The following is a 13,648-nucleotide window of genomic DNA, read 5'->3' as shown; positions in this document are numbered from 1 at the left end:
CCCTCCCTTATCGCCGAAGTCAAGAGTTCGAACCCTCTCAATATATTCCCTAATTTAAGTGGGTTCTCAAAGATGGATTACTGGGCCAGCACTCGAGATTTTATGTCTAAAAAGTAGCTTGCGACGATAGTGTTCGGAGGGCGGCGTGAACCTGTAAGGGAGCCTCCGGCGATTCCTCGCTTACAGAAAAAGAAGAAAATATATTCATTTTCGCAAGCGAGGGGTGTATGAGTATGTCGCTTTAGAAACATTTTCGGGGACGCTGCTTCTCTCTTCTTCACACGGCTTACGCGGAAGGAAGCTCGAATAAGAAGAGCAGGAAGAGGGGCCCATCGTCCGCTCCCTCCGCCGCGGATTCAGATTTTACACATTCATTCATTCGCTTTGATCCATCGATCCATCGATTTCCGACCCACCATCGCTCGCCATGAAGACCCTCTTCAACCGAAAACCCAACCCCAAAGGTCTCTTCCCCGAACCCCTTCGATTCCGCGATTCGTTTTCGTGTGAATTTTCCGGTGCTTGCTCTCTGGCTTCGGTTCTTGTCGATTGATTTTCGTGTGCTGTGGTGGTTGTTTTTCGATTTTGCAGAGGCTCTTCGAGAGAGCAAGAGAGAGATGAATCAGGCCACCAGAGGTACGATTGCTGTTCTCTCAATGTCCAATTCTCTCTTTTCCACCATCTGATTTCTGAATTTACTCCTTACTGGAGCTGCGCTTTTTCTTTCGGTAGTTTCTGGTTAGTTAGTGTTGCTAGTGGTGATGTTTGTTTTCCTATTCTTGGGTTTTAAGCTTTGATTTCAGATAATTGATGGGTGTTATGGATTTGTATTGCTTTACGATCTTGGGGTTGACAACAGATATCGATAGGTGCAGCGGGTAACTTCTTAAGTTATTGTACTTACGTGACCTTCGCTTGAAGCAACTTGACATATCATGTTGGGATATATCCAAAATTCTACTGGGAATATTGTGAAAAGTGAAAAGTTGTCTGGTTGTTTTTCAAGTCTGATAGTTGTTACCGAAAGTAAGCATGCGTGCTCTCTGGGACAAACCTTGGTTTGATCTTTTCAATGGGTTTTTTCCCGCGGTACATGAAAAAGAATGTGAAAATAACGTCAGACCATGTATTTGTTTTGTTGAACTAGATAAAAAAACATTTTGCAAGCAAGTTATGGAGACACTCCTGGACAGTTATTTTAACCCATAAACTGGAATAAACTGCCACTCTAGATTCATATCGACTAGTAAAAGTAATAGAAGAATGAGTCCTAAACCAGCTTAAATTTTGTTATCTCTTCTTATTTGGGAGAGATGCTCAGAGTATTTAACTTCCTTGGATGATGAAGAATTGGTCAAAAGAATTCTGTTTCCTAGGATTTTAAAGTGACTTGCCTTTCTTCTTTGGCATGCAATTTGAAGTATTTGATGTCCGCCTGTAAGTACTTTCGAAGATGTGTCTGGATTACTTTGCAAGTTCAAGCAGATCATTAAACCCAATTTCCCGATCCTGATATCTGAAATTGTCGATCCTCCAATGGATTTTAGGATCTTTTAGAAGCCACTTGGATAATGTCTTGTTGTTGTTGGTTACTCACATCATGTCTTGTTGGTAAAGCCCAGTTGGACTTGAAAGCTGTAATTTTTGTCCACATATTTAGGTATTGTGAAATCCTTGACATTTTCTCCCTCCAGTGCAAGGAATGAACTTTTTTACCGACTACTTTCCGTCATAAATGCCACTCAGCCTGGATGGATCTTTTTGGAGCTCCTAAGTCCTATTTCTTTTGGGATAAGTTACCTGCTTATTAAAATTAGCAGATTAGCTAACTTTTAGCCAGTTATGACTGCATTTTTTCGTGTAAAGTGGCATGTCCATCAAACATGAGGGTTGTTCCTGCATCATAGGCTTAATTTTCTTTCTGAACTTTGAATACAATTTATGCTTTAAAAGTTGTAGCTTTTCAAATGCTTAATCTACCCAGTTCACTTAAAAAGTTTGTTGATTGAGAAACTTCCTGGATCACTGAGCTAATGGATTAGGTAAACAGCATCATGCCTTCTGTGATAAATATATATATTGATATACTTTTACTGTGGGAGGTATGAATCTGTTCTTGTCTTTATAGAGATACAGACATAAGATTGATTCACACTGAGATGATTGATGGATTTATATGTAGAACCATTCTGATTTCAAGTCCATGATCATCATTATACTCTTGCAGACTTTGTATCTTTGGAAGGAAACCTTTGGCTATTTTAGTTTAACTTTGCTTGTGGACTGTTGTCAGGGCTCTTTCTGCTCAAATTCTTTAGCACAGTTGGTTATCTCTTGTTATTATGCATTATCCCCTCTGTGAATGAACTGGATGACCTTAATAATCGGTGATATTCTTGTGAGAATCAGGTTTGTGCTGCTGGGTATGAATCTTGATATGATAAGGCCCTGCAGCTGCTTCAACAATTTTTAGTCATCTTCATTAGTGGTTTCATGCTTGGTTTGTAGTAAAAAAATAGTTCACCTGTTGGAAGGTGGAAAAATTTTGCCACTCTCTTGTGGTTCATAATGCTAGACATCCTTCTTTCAGATCTTTTAAAAGCCTGAAAATTTTTGTAGATTTTACAGTTGTATTGGAGTATTCAGTATCTTAATAAAATGTAAATTTTGTTACCGTACTTTTGAATTTGTCCAGGCATAGAGAAGGAGATTGGAGCACTTCAGCTAGAAGTATGTTGTGAACTTCCAAATAGTTCCTTTAATATATATATTTATATACACATATATATTATGTGATATAGGATCTTGACATTATACTTTTTTTCAGGAGAAAAAACTAGTTGCTGAGATAAAGAGAACTGCTAAAACGGGAAATGAGGTATCTAATACACTGAATTCACTAGTGTAGCTTGAATCATCATGACGTTACAAATTAAGTTGTTTGAATTCATACTCACAATGTTCTGTACACTTTTGATATTTAAACTGTAGGCAGCTACCAAAATTCTAGCACGCCAGCTGGTTAGGCTAAGACAACAAATAGCAAACTTGCAAGGTAGTCGAGCTCAAATGAGAGGCATCGCAACTCACACACAGGTCAACTGGCCAACCCTTCACCCTCTCTCTCTCTCTCTCTCTCTTACTTATGGGAGCGTGCTCTCAAGAATGTTTGTCTGGTCTGCAGGCAATGCATGCTCAGTCTTCAATTGCTGTCGGCATGAAAGGTGCTAGCAACGCAATGTCAGCTATAAATAAGGTGGGGTTGCTAATGAGCTTTGCACATATGGCATGAACTTTCCTTTTGGGATTATTTTTTGATTTTTGGTAGAATTCACGAGTCTCTACAAGCATCGAGACTCTCTTTTCCTTCCCCTTTCTTCTTGACTAATTAGCATGGTTTCTTTTAAGCAAATGGCCCCAGCAAAGCAAGCAAAGGTTATTCAGGAATTTCAGAAGCAGTCGGCTCAAATGGATATGACTGTAAGATATTGCATTTTGCTCTAAGTCTCATGAAAATTTACTTTTTGGCCTTGTAGTCTTGAAATTCAGATCTCAGCATTCTATATGTTGTTCTGCAGACTGAAATGATGTCAGATGCTATTGACGATGCATTGGACGATGATGAGGCTGAAGATGAAACTGAAGAGTTGACAAACCAGGTAGATTTTTAATTGCCTTTGTTTAGGTGAACTGAGACTAGGATTGCTTTTCTGATAGTATGGCTTATGTGGAATGTTTATCTTGGAAGTCCTTGAAGAGTGAATTGATTCAGCCATCGTGATGCGATTGCTCCTAGTGATGTAAAATTAGGAAAGAACTTTGGTAGAGATTTTGTATATCCAATTTGAGAATCCTTCATGTCTACATATTTCATTGGTCAGTTGAGTTTTCGAGGAGCATGTGATCTTCATTCAGCCTATAAATATCCTGTGATGGCAATTCTTTGTTCACCTTTCATTAGATATATATATATTTTCACAACTTTTCTTGAGATAATCGTCATTGTGTTCTAATTCGCAAACTGTTTCCAGGTGTTGGATGAGATTGGTGTTGATGTTGCCTCGCAGGTTAGTTTTTTGTTGAACTTGTATTGTCACTTGAAATTTAGTAGTCGTAATATATTTGGCTGACTTCCATTGCATTGGAACTTTTCGCAGTTGTCAACGGCTCCAAAAGGAAGAATTGCAACAAAGCAAAGTGAGGATGTTGGCAGGTATGTCACTGAGTTTTTGTTCATGTTGCATCTTGGGTATTATTGAATTGAGTTTAGTCGATCCATGCTTCCATGACGTCATCTACTTGATTATATTGGGAGTTTAGGCCTACAGCTTTGGATGGATAAAAATGTCTTGATTTAATTTTCACATCCAATGGAGACAAGGTGTAGATTTTGCTACCATCCAATCTTTCATTGCTATAGGGATCATTGGCCCCTGAGGAAGAGATTGGTTGTTCTAAATTTTGGTACAATGGTGTTGAATCACTAAATGAGATTGCCTTGATCCTGCCACAGCTCATACAATTAATATATTCATATTAAGATATAATGTTTTGACATCTACTTTAGGGGCATGTTTGCTGTTTGAGAATTTCTGGGCTGCTATTTTCATTCAATTAAATTCATAGACTAGTTCGGTGACCAGCTTTTAGATAGATATTCTTCTGGAAACTGGATAGAAAAAAGTGGTCTTCAAAGTTTTTTTTTTTTTTTTTTTTTTTTTTTTTTTGGTAAAGTGGTATTCAAAGTTTTTTCCCCTTGTAATGAGAAAAAATAGGTTTAATATGTGTTTGTGTGTGTGTGTGTGTAGGATCTTAGCGATTTTCAACAAATGAAGTAAATTATGGAGAGGGTGAATTACATAAAGTCAAACAATTTATGAAGTTTTTTTCCTAGTAAAGTAAAATCTGCTCTGGTTTCCATTCGTTATGATACACATCTAGTCATATATCTAATGATTTTCTTGGGAAACTTGAAATTGACCTGTTATGGAAGATTCTCATTCTTATAGAACTGGAGGTTAATATAGTTATGGTGTTTTTTGAATGTATGTCTTAGACATATCTTTCTTTTTCTCATTTATTTGTTTTGGTTGTTGGGGTTAAATGACAGTTGAAGCACAATGGGTGTTAATTAAGAGCAAAAATAAGTGACAAGCTGATTGTTTCCCCAGAAAGATATTAAATTGTGGATCAATTAACTTAAGATTGTAGTCAGATTATATTATTTGCTTTTTAAATAATTGATCATCTTTTGTTTGCTGAGAAATATGGTATCATTTCTATCTTTGGTGGAAATAATTTTTGTATCCTGAGTTTCTACTCTTGCCTGCTTTATCTTGTATTTGTTCTTGCAAGGTGAGAGTAATGAGATCATGCATTTGTGGATGATTGTTTTGGTCGACCTGGCTTGCACCAAGTGCCAGCATTACAATTGATTGCTTAGTCATCCTTAAAGCCTTACTGAAAAATTCTTCAAATTGTTGGTTGATTTCATTTGGATACTTATTATGCTGCAGTTCGGGCATTGATGAGCTTGAAAAGCGGTTGGCGGCACTGAAAAATCCATGAGCCGAAGATCGAGAAACAAAAATCTGTTGAATTGACTAGTAGAGGATCATTCGTATTTACTCCAAATTGTGGACTGTAGATATCCTTCTTTTTTCATTTTTGTGATCATCATTTCCGTCGTATCAATCTTAGAATTAGGAATTTCCCTGTATGATAGAATGATCTACTTATTTTGGGAAATCCCTGCGCAAGTTCCATTGCTTTATGCTTTATGCTTTATGCGTATCAGATGTCTTCATGCTTACATTAAAGCTTCTTTAGGGTACAAAGCATAAGTTCCCGTAGATGTTCTTAGTCCCCTTGGGGCGGCGCAATTGCTTCGAACTAGAAAATATCAAAATAGAGGTAGCGGATATCTCTTTTCCTTACAAGGGATGGAAGCGGATTGGCTTTAATATTGTTCCCAACCGGCCACCCAACCCTAATAGGACTTAAACTGTGTAGAGGCGCATTTGGTCGTAGTAAGTATATTATCATTCTGATGATCTATCAGATCTGCTAACAAATGTCCTTTGTTTAGGGAGTTACTGCAGGTTTGCTCCGGAGCATTGCTCAATGTGAAAAATAACTTATGACCGATGATAGTATTTGAGGTTATTTTTATTCAATTGGGATGTCTTAGAGAGTTTTGGCTTGGTGGGTTCGAAGCAAGGTTCGTTAGAAATATTCTAACTTTTGTCCTAATCCTTTCTAGTTGGCTCGGTGTTTGTCCATGTTCTCTTAAGGTCTGTTAAGAGATATTCTAACTTTTGTCCTAATTCTTTCTAGTTGGCTTGGTGTTTGTCCATATCCTCCTAACAAGTGATTACCCATCATTGGCTCGCATCCTAATGAGATATGGCAAGCGATCAGTGGCTTGTGTGCTCCGGACATGCGGGCATTCTTTCCACCGTCAATGCCCTACATTAGGGCTGTCACACCGCATGGCTCACTTTATATACACCAGCAATTCACTCGTTCAAGGACTTTTGAATTTGTTCGACAAAAAAGAAAAGGCTTTCGAAATTTTGTCAACGTGGGCTTCTTCTAAATTTGGGACTTCGGTGGCCGATCAATGAGAAATAGAAACTCCCCACGGGAAAGCGCTCCACTCTGCTCGCTTATTACCTGGCCTTTGAGTCCACTTGCCCGCTCAAAAGTCTTAAGGATTCTCAGGAGCAAACCTACTTAACAAAGGATTCTCAGTTTAGTGTCATAGGATGTGTTTGAGATTTATAAAACCATATACGGTTTGCTCGAATTTTACGTAACTTAACATTTTAGAATTATTACGAGTGTTATGATTATTGTTGGACAATGTTGCGATTTTATTCTAGACTTCGATTCTAATTGATTCGGTCAGAGATATTCGGAGATAAAAGTAGGAAATTGTAATCGTGTATATTCTTTCCTCGATTCTCTTTTTTGTACTATACATATGTATACATGTACAAGAATGATATAATGAGATAAAATTACAATTTTCCCTCAAAATACATCCTCATCTTCAGCTTCTATCATGGTTCTTGCGAATAGCCCTCAGTAGCTTTTTCAATTTGTTGTTGCAAATATCATCTTGCAAAACGAGTTGACACGCTGAGTAGGAATTCAATTTCTGATAACATATCCAAAAGTCAAGCATCAGCAAAGATCGAGAGAAGACCCTGCCTACAATGGAGGACTCATCTAACAACTTGCCGCAAAATCAAACCCCAGAGCAGACTGACCCACCGTAAGATGAACACAATTCCAATCAGCGCCCGCTGGTTCCAACTTCCGTCCAACAATCCGACTCAACTCAGTGGCCACCAGTGCCATGGATTCCTGTCCAAAGCCCATGGACCATTGGACATAATCAACAATGGGCACAACACAGTCCATCAGGAGAAAATTCCAGCGTCGGATTGCAACCCAATGGATTGAGATGGCTCCCCTAGGGGCACCAACCTGAAACAAGTCCGGTGGGTCAAGGGGGGAATCCCTACCCGGGACTGCAACTCAGTCTAGAACTCGGAGATCCTAGAACTTGGAGATCCACTTTATACTTCGCCAGCCGACGGACCTGAACTCCGCCTTATCACCTTGTAGCTTGCTGGTCTCGATAACTACAATGCATGGGCTCGGGATTTCAGATGAGCTCTTGTGACCAAAGAGAATGAGGGATTTATTGATGGTACCGTCCCCTTTCCGGCCGACGATCGAATGTGATGAGTTTGGCACAAGTGCAACCAACTTGCATAGCCCCCGATGTCACCGCCAGCCTGCCCCAATTGAAGACTCGAAAAAGATGTGAGAGGACATACGCGAAATGTACAAAAATTAGATTGGGAAAAACTCTTCTTGCTCACTCAAGTCATGACCGAGTTGAAGCAAGGGAACCTCTCGGTTACCACTTGCTTCAACTTGCTCTCGCTCTATGGAATGAGCTCGAGGTGGTTGAGGAGGAGCTCGAGGGGCTTGAAACCACACTCGCACAATATATATGAATTAGAGAAAGAGAGAAAGTTACTCGGTTTCTTTTGATCTTGAATGAAAGTTTTTCGTTGTTCTAATCCTATATTTTAGTGATAGATCCTATCTCCTCCTTAACCATATATACCAACTCACTATTCAAGAGGAAAATCCAAGACTCGCGACTACAGAGTATGTGAATATAGGGGAGGCCATGACCAACCCTGTTCCAGGAGGGTCATCATAGCGAGCATCTAGCGCTAATTTATTTGATTGCAAAAAACCCAAACTGATGTATTATCATCCGTTAAATTAAATTAGTACCACAGAAAATCACAAAAATTGTATAATTATAATAAACGGAAAATAAAATCTTAAATTGATACATCAGTTAAGTGTCATATTAATTCAACTTAGTAATTTGATAGCATGATTCAAATTAAAATTAAAGGAATTTAACATAAGGTAAATTTATCACAACTATACTAAGTTTGATGAAAATTTATCAAAAATATATCAAGTTTAAATTTTTAATGATTAAAAAAATTGATTTGAAGTAAATTTATCATATATATATATTAATTTATGATTTTTCAAAATATTAATCCCATATTTAAATGAATCGAATAAAGCATCCAAAAACATCTAGGGAGGAATAAATAACCAAGGGAGCTATGCCTTGTGATTAACCCTATACAGTTTTACACACGCACAAATCGTCCCTCTAGAATAATCGAGACTTTGTGATTTCAAATGAAAATGCCTTGGACCGCTAGGATTTGTACCTGTCTTAAGCCCCATCCTCTCTAACATCCATTTTAATTTGAGTTTCGCAGCAGGAACTAAGATTTTGGATCCGCAATGGCGTCCACCGCAGCTCGTCGAACCCTAGCTTCTCTCCTCGCTCGAACTCTCTCTTCCCCATCTCCATCTTCATCCTCTCGCTCCCCCCGCCTCTCCATTCCTCTCCTCAACGCCGCCGCCGCCTCCGCCTCGCCCTTGCCCGGACGCGGAGCCGACCCGCTCAACGTCCTGACCCGCCCCAAGACCTCCGGGTCGGGCTACTCCCCCCTGAACGACCCGTCGCCGAACTGGAGCAACCGGCCTCCCAAGGAGACCATCCTCCTCGACGGCTGCGACTACGAGCACTGGCTCATCGTCATGGAGTTCCCCACCGACCCCAAGCCCTCCGAGGAAGAGATGATCAACGCTTACGTCAAAACTCTTGCCTCCGTCGTCGGAAGGTACAGTACAGAGTTGAAGAACCAATCTCGATGCTAGTTCAAGCTGAGTGTCGTCGGTTTATTTGTATTTCTGTTTTTTTTGTGGTAATTTGCATGCGTTCGAGGTTTCAGTGAGGAGGAGGCGAAGAAGAAGATTTACTCGGTTTGCAGCACCACTTATACTGGATTCGGGTGCCTGATCTCCGAGGAGCTCTCCTATAAAGTTAAAGGTAATTCATTTTTATCTGGGTTTAGGATTTAAGGATTATTCAAATGGGTTTTGGATTCTAGTGTCTTCAATTTGCTTGGAAATCCTTGCGCTTCAATCTGTTCATAGGTTTAATTTTTTATTTTTGAGTGATGTTCTTGTTGGAGATTCCAATCGATTCGATGATTGAGGATCGGTGTTGCCTTGGTGTCAGATGGTGTTGGGTCAAGTCTAATTAGTGCTTCGTCTTGGTTGAATAGGATTACCTGGTGTTCTCTGGGTTTTGCCGGATTCGTATCTTGATGTGCCAAACAAAGATTATGGAGGTTGGTATTATAAGCATTTCACCATATTATTGCCAGTTATGAGGGCGTTGCTTCTGTTTAATAATTGTAAACAATGTTGTTTTCTGAATTCTCAGAGCACGTTTTTTTCAGGTGATTTGTTTGTCGATGGTAAAGTCATTCACCGGCCACAATATTGGTACAACGAGAGGCAGCCAACGAGGCGGCCTCGCCCACGGTATGATAGGCGCCGTGAAACAATGCAGGTTGAAAGGAGAGGTCCTGGAAATGGAGCGAGCTGGGCGCAGAGCCAGCCACAAGCTGTCCAGCAGCAAATGACGATTGAGTCCCAGAGTTCCGCTCAGGTTGGAGGGGCAGGCGTTAACATGGGAGAATCAAATACTGGAAGGACATAAGATGTTTTTGGCTCTAATATATAACTGTCTTGCTGAAGCCCTCACGTGGAATTTATGAGAGTGGCGTGAATAGAGGTTTGCTGTTCCTTTGTCTTATTGGAATTTTTCGCTTGTCAAGAGCTTTAGCTGTTTTGCATTAGTCACTGCTCTTCCTTTTTTATACTGAAAAGAAAATCATTTGGTGGACCTATTTTCTGCTAAATCTGCAAAATTGGTGGATAATGTATGAACATCTACTGAAGTTGCATTTGTAAATGTTGCTCTCCTTTCAGACATGTGCTGCTGCCGGTGAAGTCATTTATAAAATTAAGGTCCATCGCTTGTTCCTTTAATGGCATTGCTGGTGACTATCAATTACATTGAAAAGCCAGTTGTTCCTGCACAGAACATTTCAAAAAGGTTTCGCGACTTTCATGAGGATGTTCAATGTAGCTGCTTTGCGAGAAAGACGTGGTTATCATCCAAATTGAGAAAAACTTATTTAACTCATGTTTAATTTGTGGAAGATTTTTGCTGATCATTACGGATTGTAGTTTAAAATAAGGAAATTTTATCAATTTTTAGTAGAATTTTTCCAGTGGCTAGACCTGTGGCCGGAGTGGAGGGTCGCGTGCTGCAGGAAATCTTGGTTGAGTCATTTTCAATGAGTGACACTGCCTCTCCGGTATCGTAGGTTGCCTTTGGTTTGTGGGAAACTCTCTGTAAAGGACTGCCAGCCTTTAACGGGGTGGTTCTAATAGGGTGTCTAGGTCCCGGCTGATTGGTCTTGATCACAGGCAAGCCTGCCTTTCTAAGAATCGTCACAGTGCTTGTATTGTGGAATGTCTCGTTGTGAGACCATACTATGTCTTCCTTTATCTGGGACATCTAGTGTCTCAAGCAAGGCATACATCTCTGTTCAACACAATGATTGGCTTCAATCTATCATGACCATTACTAGAAGAGGGACATCAATTCCCAATCAATATGTGCGTGGTAGCCAAGTCCACCTTCGGATTTTTAGCACATACTTTCTAATATCACCCTTATAATCCAGTTGTATCATCAAACTTGCATTGATCATGCTTTTTTTGATATGGTGGAGTTCACCTCCATGCCTTCATGGAATGAAAAAATGTCAGACAGACGATGACATTCTCTCGCAATGCCCTCGTTAGGGAATATTTGGTTGCTTATTTGCATTCCTTTAATTACTATTGCTTATCCCTAGGTCTTGGATAAAAGGTCAATGCTTGTGTGACAGGTCGATAGTTTCTTGGCTACGAAATAGCTTGTATGGTGCTTAATGAGTTGAGAGCACTAGACTAGCCTTCTTCTTATAGTTTTTCCTAAAAGTAGTACAACAAATAACATCTCTCTATTGGAGGTATCACGAATAGCTTATTTTGAGCGAGAGACGTAGAATACTTTAACAATTGGTTTCAGCCTGCTATAGCCTTATCGAGAGAGCGATATTAGCTCTTGATCAATTTATGCATGGGAGGCTAATTTTGCCTTCAGAACTTTATAAAGGTTTAAATGTTTGCTTCTAGAACCCCTAATACCAATCATTCTAATACTACTCTCACGAATCAGTTGTATCGTCCCTTTTATATCTCTCACTCTTCACCCAACAACCTCAAGTTCCACTCACAAAGATATGTGAGTACAAGTAATTCCCGCATCACTCTAGTTTATGACATTTTTCCCCACTCAATTTTGCAATGCCCTTGTCATGAGTTGTATTGTCCTCGCCTACATTCTTCAACTATTAAGTAATCACTCTAGGTCATATATCGAATAGTCTTTAACCATCAAATGGCAACACTTGGCAACATTGGCCCAAGAGAACAGACCACCGCACTCCATTGGTAGCTTTCTCTAATCAAAGCTGTTTGTGAATTTCCAGTCACTTGTTCTCTAATAACTATAGTATTTGTAGCCAACTATGCTCCCTTAACAATACCTTATTTCGCCTACTAAACTTCTCTTGATCTCAATAGACCAATGGAGGGTTCTCTCGTTGTTGGAAACATGAGAGCAGACCTCCTATTGAGGTTCGCCAATTGATCCAGGATTGCTATCCATATTCAATGAGCAATTTAGTTCCTTCATATAGCCACATGGTCATCCTAGAAGTTAGATGAGAGCTGCACGTTGTCTAAGCCCTCATAGCCTCAACAATTACTCTCTACCCTTATAAGATTGGCTAGACCACAAGTTTTCCCCCACCTATTGGAGGAATCCTACTCTGATACCACTTGTCACAGACTTGCAGTTCTTTGCCCATGCAATGCCTGGTGAGTCCAAAGAACATCAAGGCCAAAACCTTCCTTCTATAGTTGTTGTAAGAAATAGCATAATGAATAACATCTTCGTATCGGATGATACCATGCCCTAATACTATGCCTAGCTTAATTCGGGCATTTAGTAATTCGAGCGAAATATGAGGAATATTTTAGGCACAACAATTGATTTCGGCCTGTCATTACCTTATTAGGAAAACGGCATCAACTTCTGACTAATTTGTGCACGGAAGACTAATCCCATCTTTAGAGCTCCATAGAGATATAATCGTTCTATTTTAGAATTCCTAGCCCCAATAGCCCTAAACCTACTCCCACAAATTAATTGTATCATCTCCTCTACATCACTCACACTTCACTCCATAACCTCCAATTCCACTTACAAAGGTATGCAAATACAAGAGAGTCTCTACATCTTTTGATTCATGACGCTTGCCAAACAGAATGCGTCACTCACTATCATTTCCTTGCATATTGTATATCAATGCCTATCCATAGGCATTACATGAATGTTGCTTACCTAATCGAAACATGTCTTCCATCTCTGCTACTACTTATGCTTGAAATATGGTGATAGATGGCTCCACATATACAATTCAAGAATTTGCTTTAATACCATTTGTCATGTTTAAGATAGATTTGCCTTAATTATGGAACTATAAAACACTCGGTGAGCCAATTCCCTATGCTAGCCTTTCTTTTCAAAGATCATTCTAATGGCCTGTATCACGTAATGTCTTATTGTGATCAATCGTACCATGACTTCCTTTAATTGAGGCATCTCACATCTAGAGCAAAGCATGCATTTCGATTAAGCACAATAATTGGTTTCGGCTTATCGCGGTCTTCATCAAAAGAGTGGCAACATTACCTCCAATTTATGCATGTATACCCAACTCTACCTTCAGACATTTTCCACATGATATTTCTTTCATGGGCAGATTCCTAACATTAGTTTTTAACATTACTCTTGCAATCCATTCCTATCATTCATCTCGCATCCCTCATGCTTCTCCTAGCATAATAGAGTTTACTTCATTCTTAGTTTTCTATGCAATTACATTCTAAATAAAAAGGTCAAAATTTAGGTGTCAATATCAATCTTTTTCATTCCATGGAAGATTATTCTAAGAGGAAGAAGAACATAGGAATATTTGCATTATTAGTATTAATTGTTAATTTTTTTTTTGGAAAATTTTTACTAATTTTTTTTTTATTATATTTAAAAAAAGAA

At 39.3% G+C, this 13,648-nt stretch overlaps 2 protein-coding genes across 3 annotated transcripts; both read left to right on the top strand.

The window, feature by feature from the left end:
• The first annotated feature begins 306 nt into the window (after window positions 1-306).
• LOC104428068 (vacuolar protein sorting-associated protein 2 homolog 3) lies at window positions 307-5,793 on the top strand. The gene is made up of 11 exons (XM_010041069.3): window positions 307-464; window positions 592-636; window positions 2,696-2,730; window positions 2,828-2,878; window positions 2,992-3,096; window positions 3,185-3,256; window positions 3,409-3,480; window positions 3,579-3,659; window positions 4,032-4,067; window positions 4,158-4,213; window positions 5,517-5,793. The coding sequence occupies exons 1-11, from the start codon at window positions 428-430 to the stop codon at window positions 5,566-5,568; spliced, it is 642 nt and encodes a 213-aa protein (XP_010039371.2). The 5' UTR covers window positions 307-427; the 3' UTR covers window positions 5,569-5,793.
• Window positions 5,794-8,763: 2,970 nt separating this feature from the next.
• On the top strand, window positions 8,764-11,094 carry LOC104428078 (multiple organellar RNA editing factor 3, mitochondrial). 2 transcript variants are annotated; one of them, XR_721945.3, is made up of 5 exons: window positions 8,764-9,242; window positions 9,354-9,451; window positions 9,690-9,755; window positions 9,867-10,204; window positions 10,402-11,094. XR_721945.3 is itself a non-coding variant. In XM_010041077.3 (4 exons), the coding sequence occupies exons 1-4, from the start codon at window positions 8,860-8,862 to the stop codon at window positions 10,127-10,129; spliced, it is 810 nt and encodes a 269-aa protein (XP_010039379.1). In that variant the 5' UTR covers window positions 8,764-8,859; the 3' UTR covers window positions 10,130-10,461. The 2 variants fall into 2 exon arrangements, 1 of the variants encoding a protein (XP_010039379.1); XM_010041077.3 differs by having other exon boundaries at window positions 9,867-10,461.
• Window positions 11,095-13,648: the final 2,554 nt, after the last annotated feature.

The sequence above is a fragment of the Eucalyptus grandis genome, chromosome 2 (assembly GCF_016545825.1).
Source record: "Eucalyptus grandis isolate ANBG69807.140 chromosome 2, ASM1654582v1, whole genome shotgun sequence".
In the NCBI taxonomy this organism is placed as follows: Eukaryota; Viridiplantae; Streptophyta; class Magnoliopsida; order Myrtales; family Myrtaceae; genus Eucalyptus; species Eucalyptus grandis.
The sequence above is the reverse complement of the archived record's forward strand: the minus strand, read 5'-3'. Positions and strand labels throughout refer to the sequence as shown.

Excerpts from the sequence above, each read along its gene's own strand:
- LOC104428078 (XM_010041077.3), top strand. The coding sequence starts at position 8,860 with ATGGCGTCCACCGCAGCTCGTCGAACCCTAGCTTCTCTCCTCGCTCGA. Across the intron at positions 9,243-9,353 it reads CTTGCCTCCGTCGTCGGAAG|TGAGGAGGAGGCGAAGAAGA; the intron begins GTACAGTACAGA and ends TCGAGGTTTCAG. Across the intron at positions 9,452-9,689 it reads GCTCTCCTATAAAGTTAAAG|GATTACCTGGTGTTCTCTGG; the intron begins GTAATTCATTTT and ends TTGGTTGAATAG.
- LOC104428068 (XM_010041069.3), top strand. The coding sequence starts at position 428 with ATGAAGACCCTCTTCAACCGAAAACCCAACCCCAAAG. Across the intron at positions 2,731-2,827 it reads TTGGAGCACTTCAGCTAGAA|GAGAAAAAACTAGTTGCTGA; the intron begins GTATGTTGTGAA and ends ACTTTTTTTCAG. Across the intron at positions 3,257-3,408 it reads CAATGTCAGCTATAAATAAG|CAAATGGCCCCAGCAAAGCA; the intron begins GTGGGGTTGCTA and ends GTTTCTTTTAAG.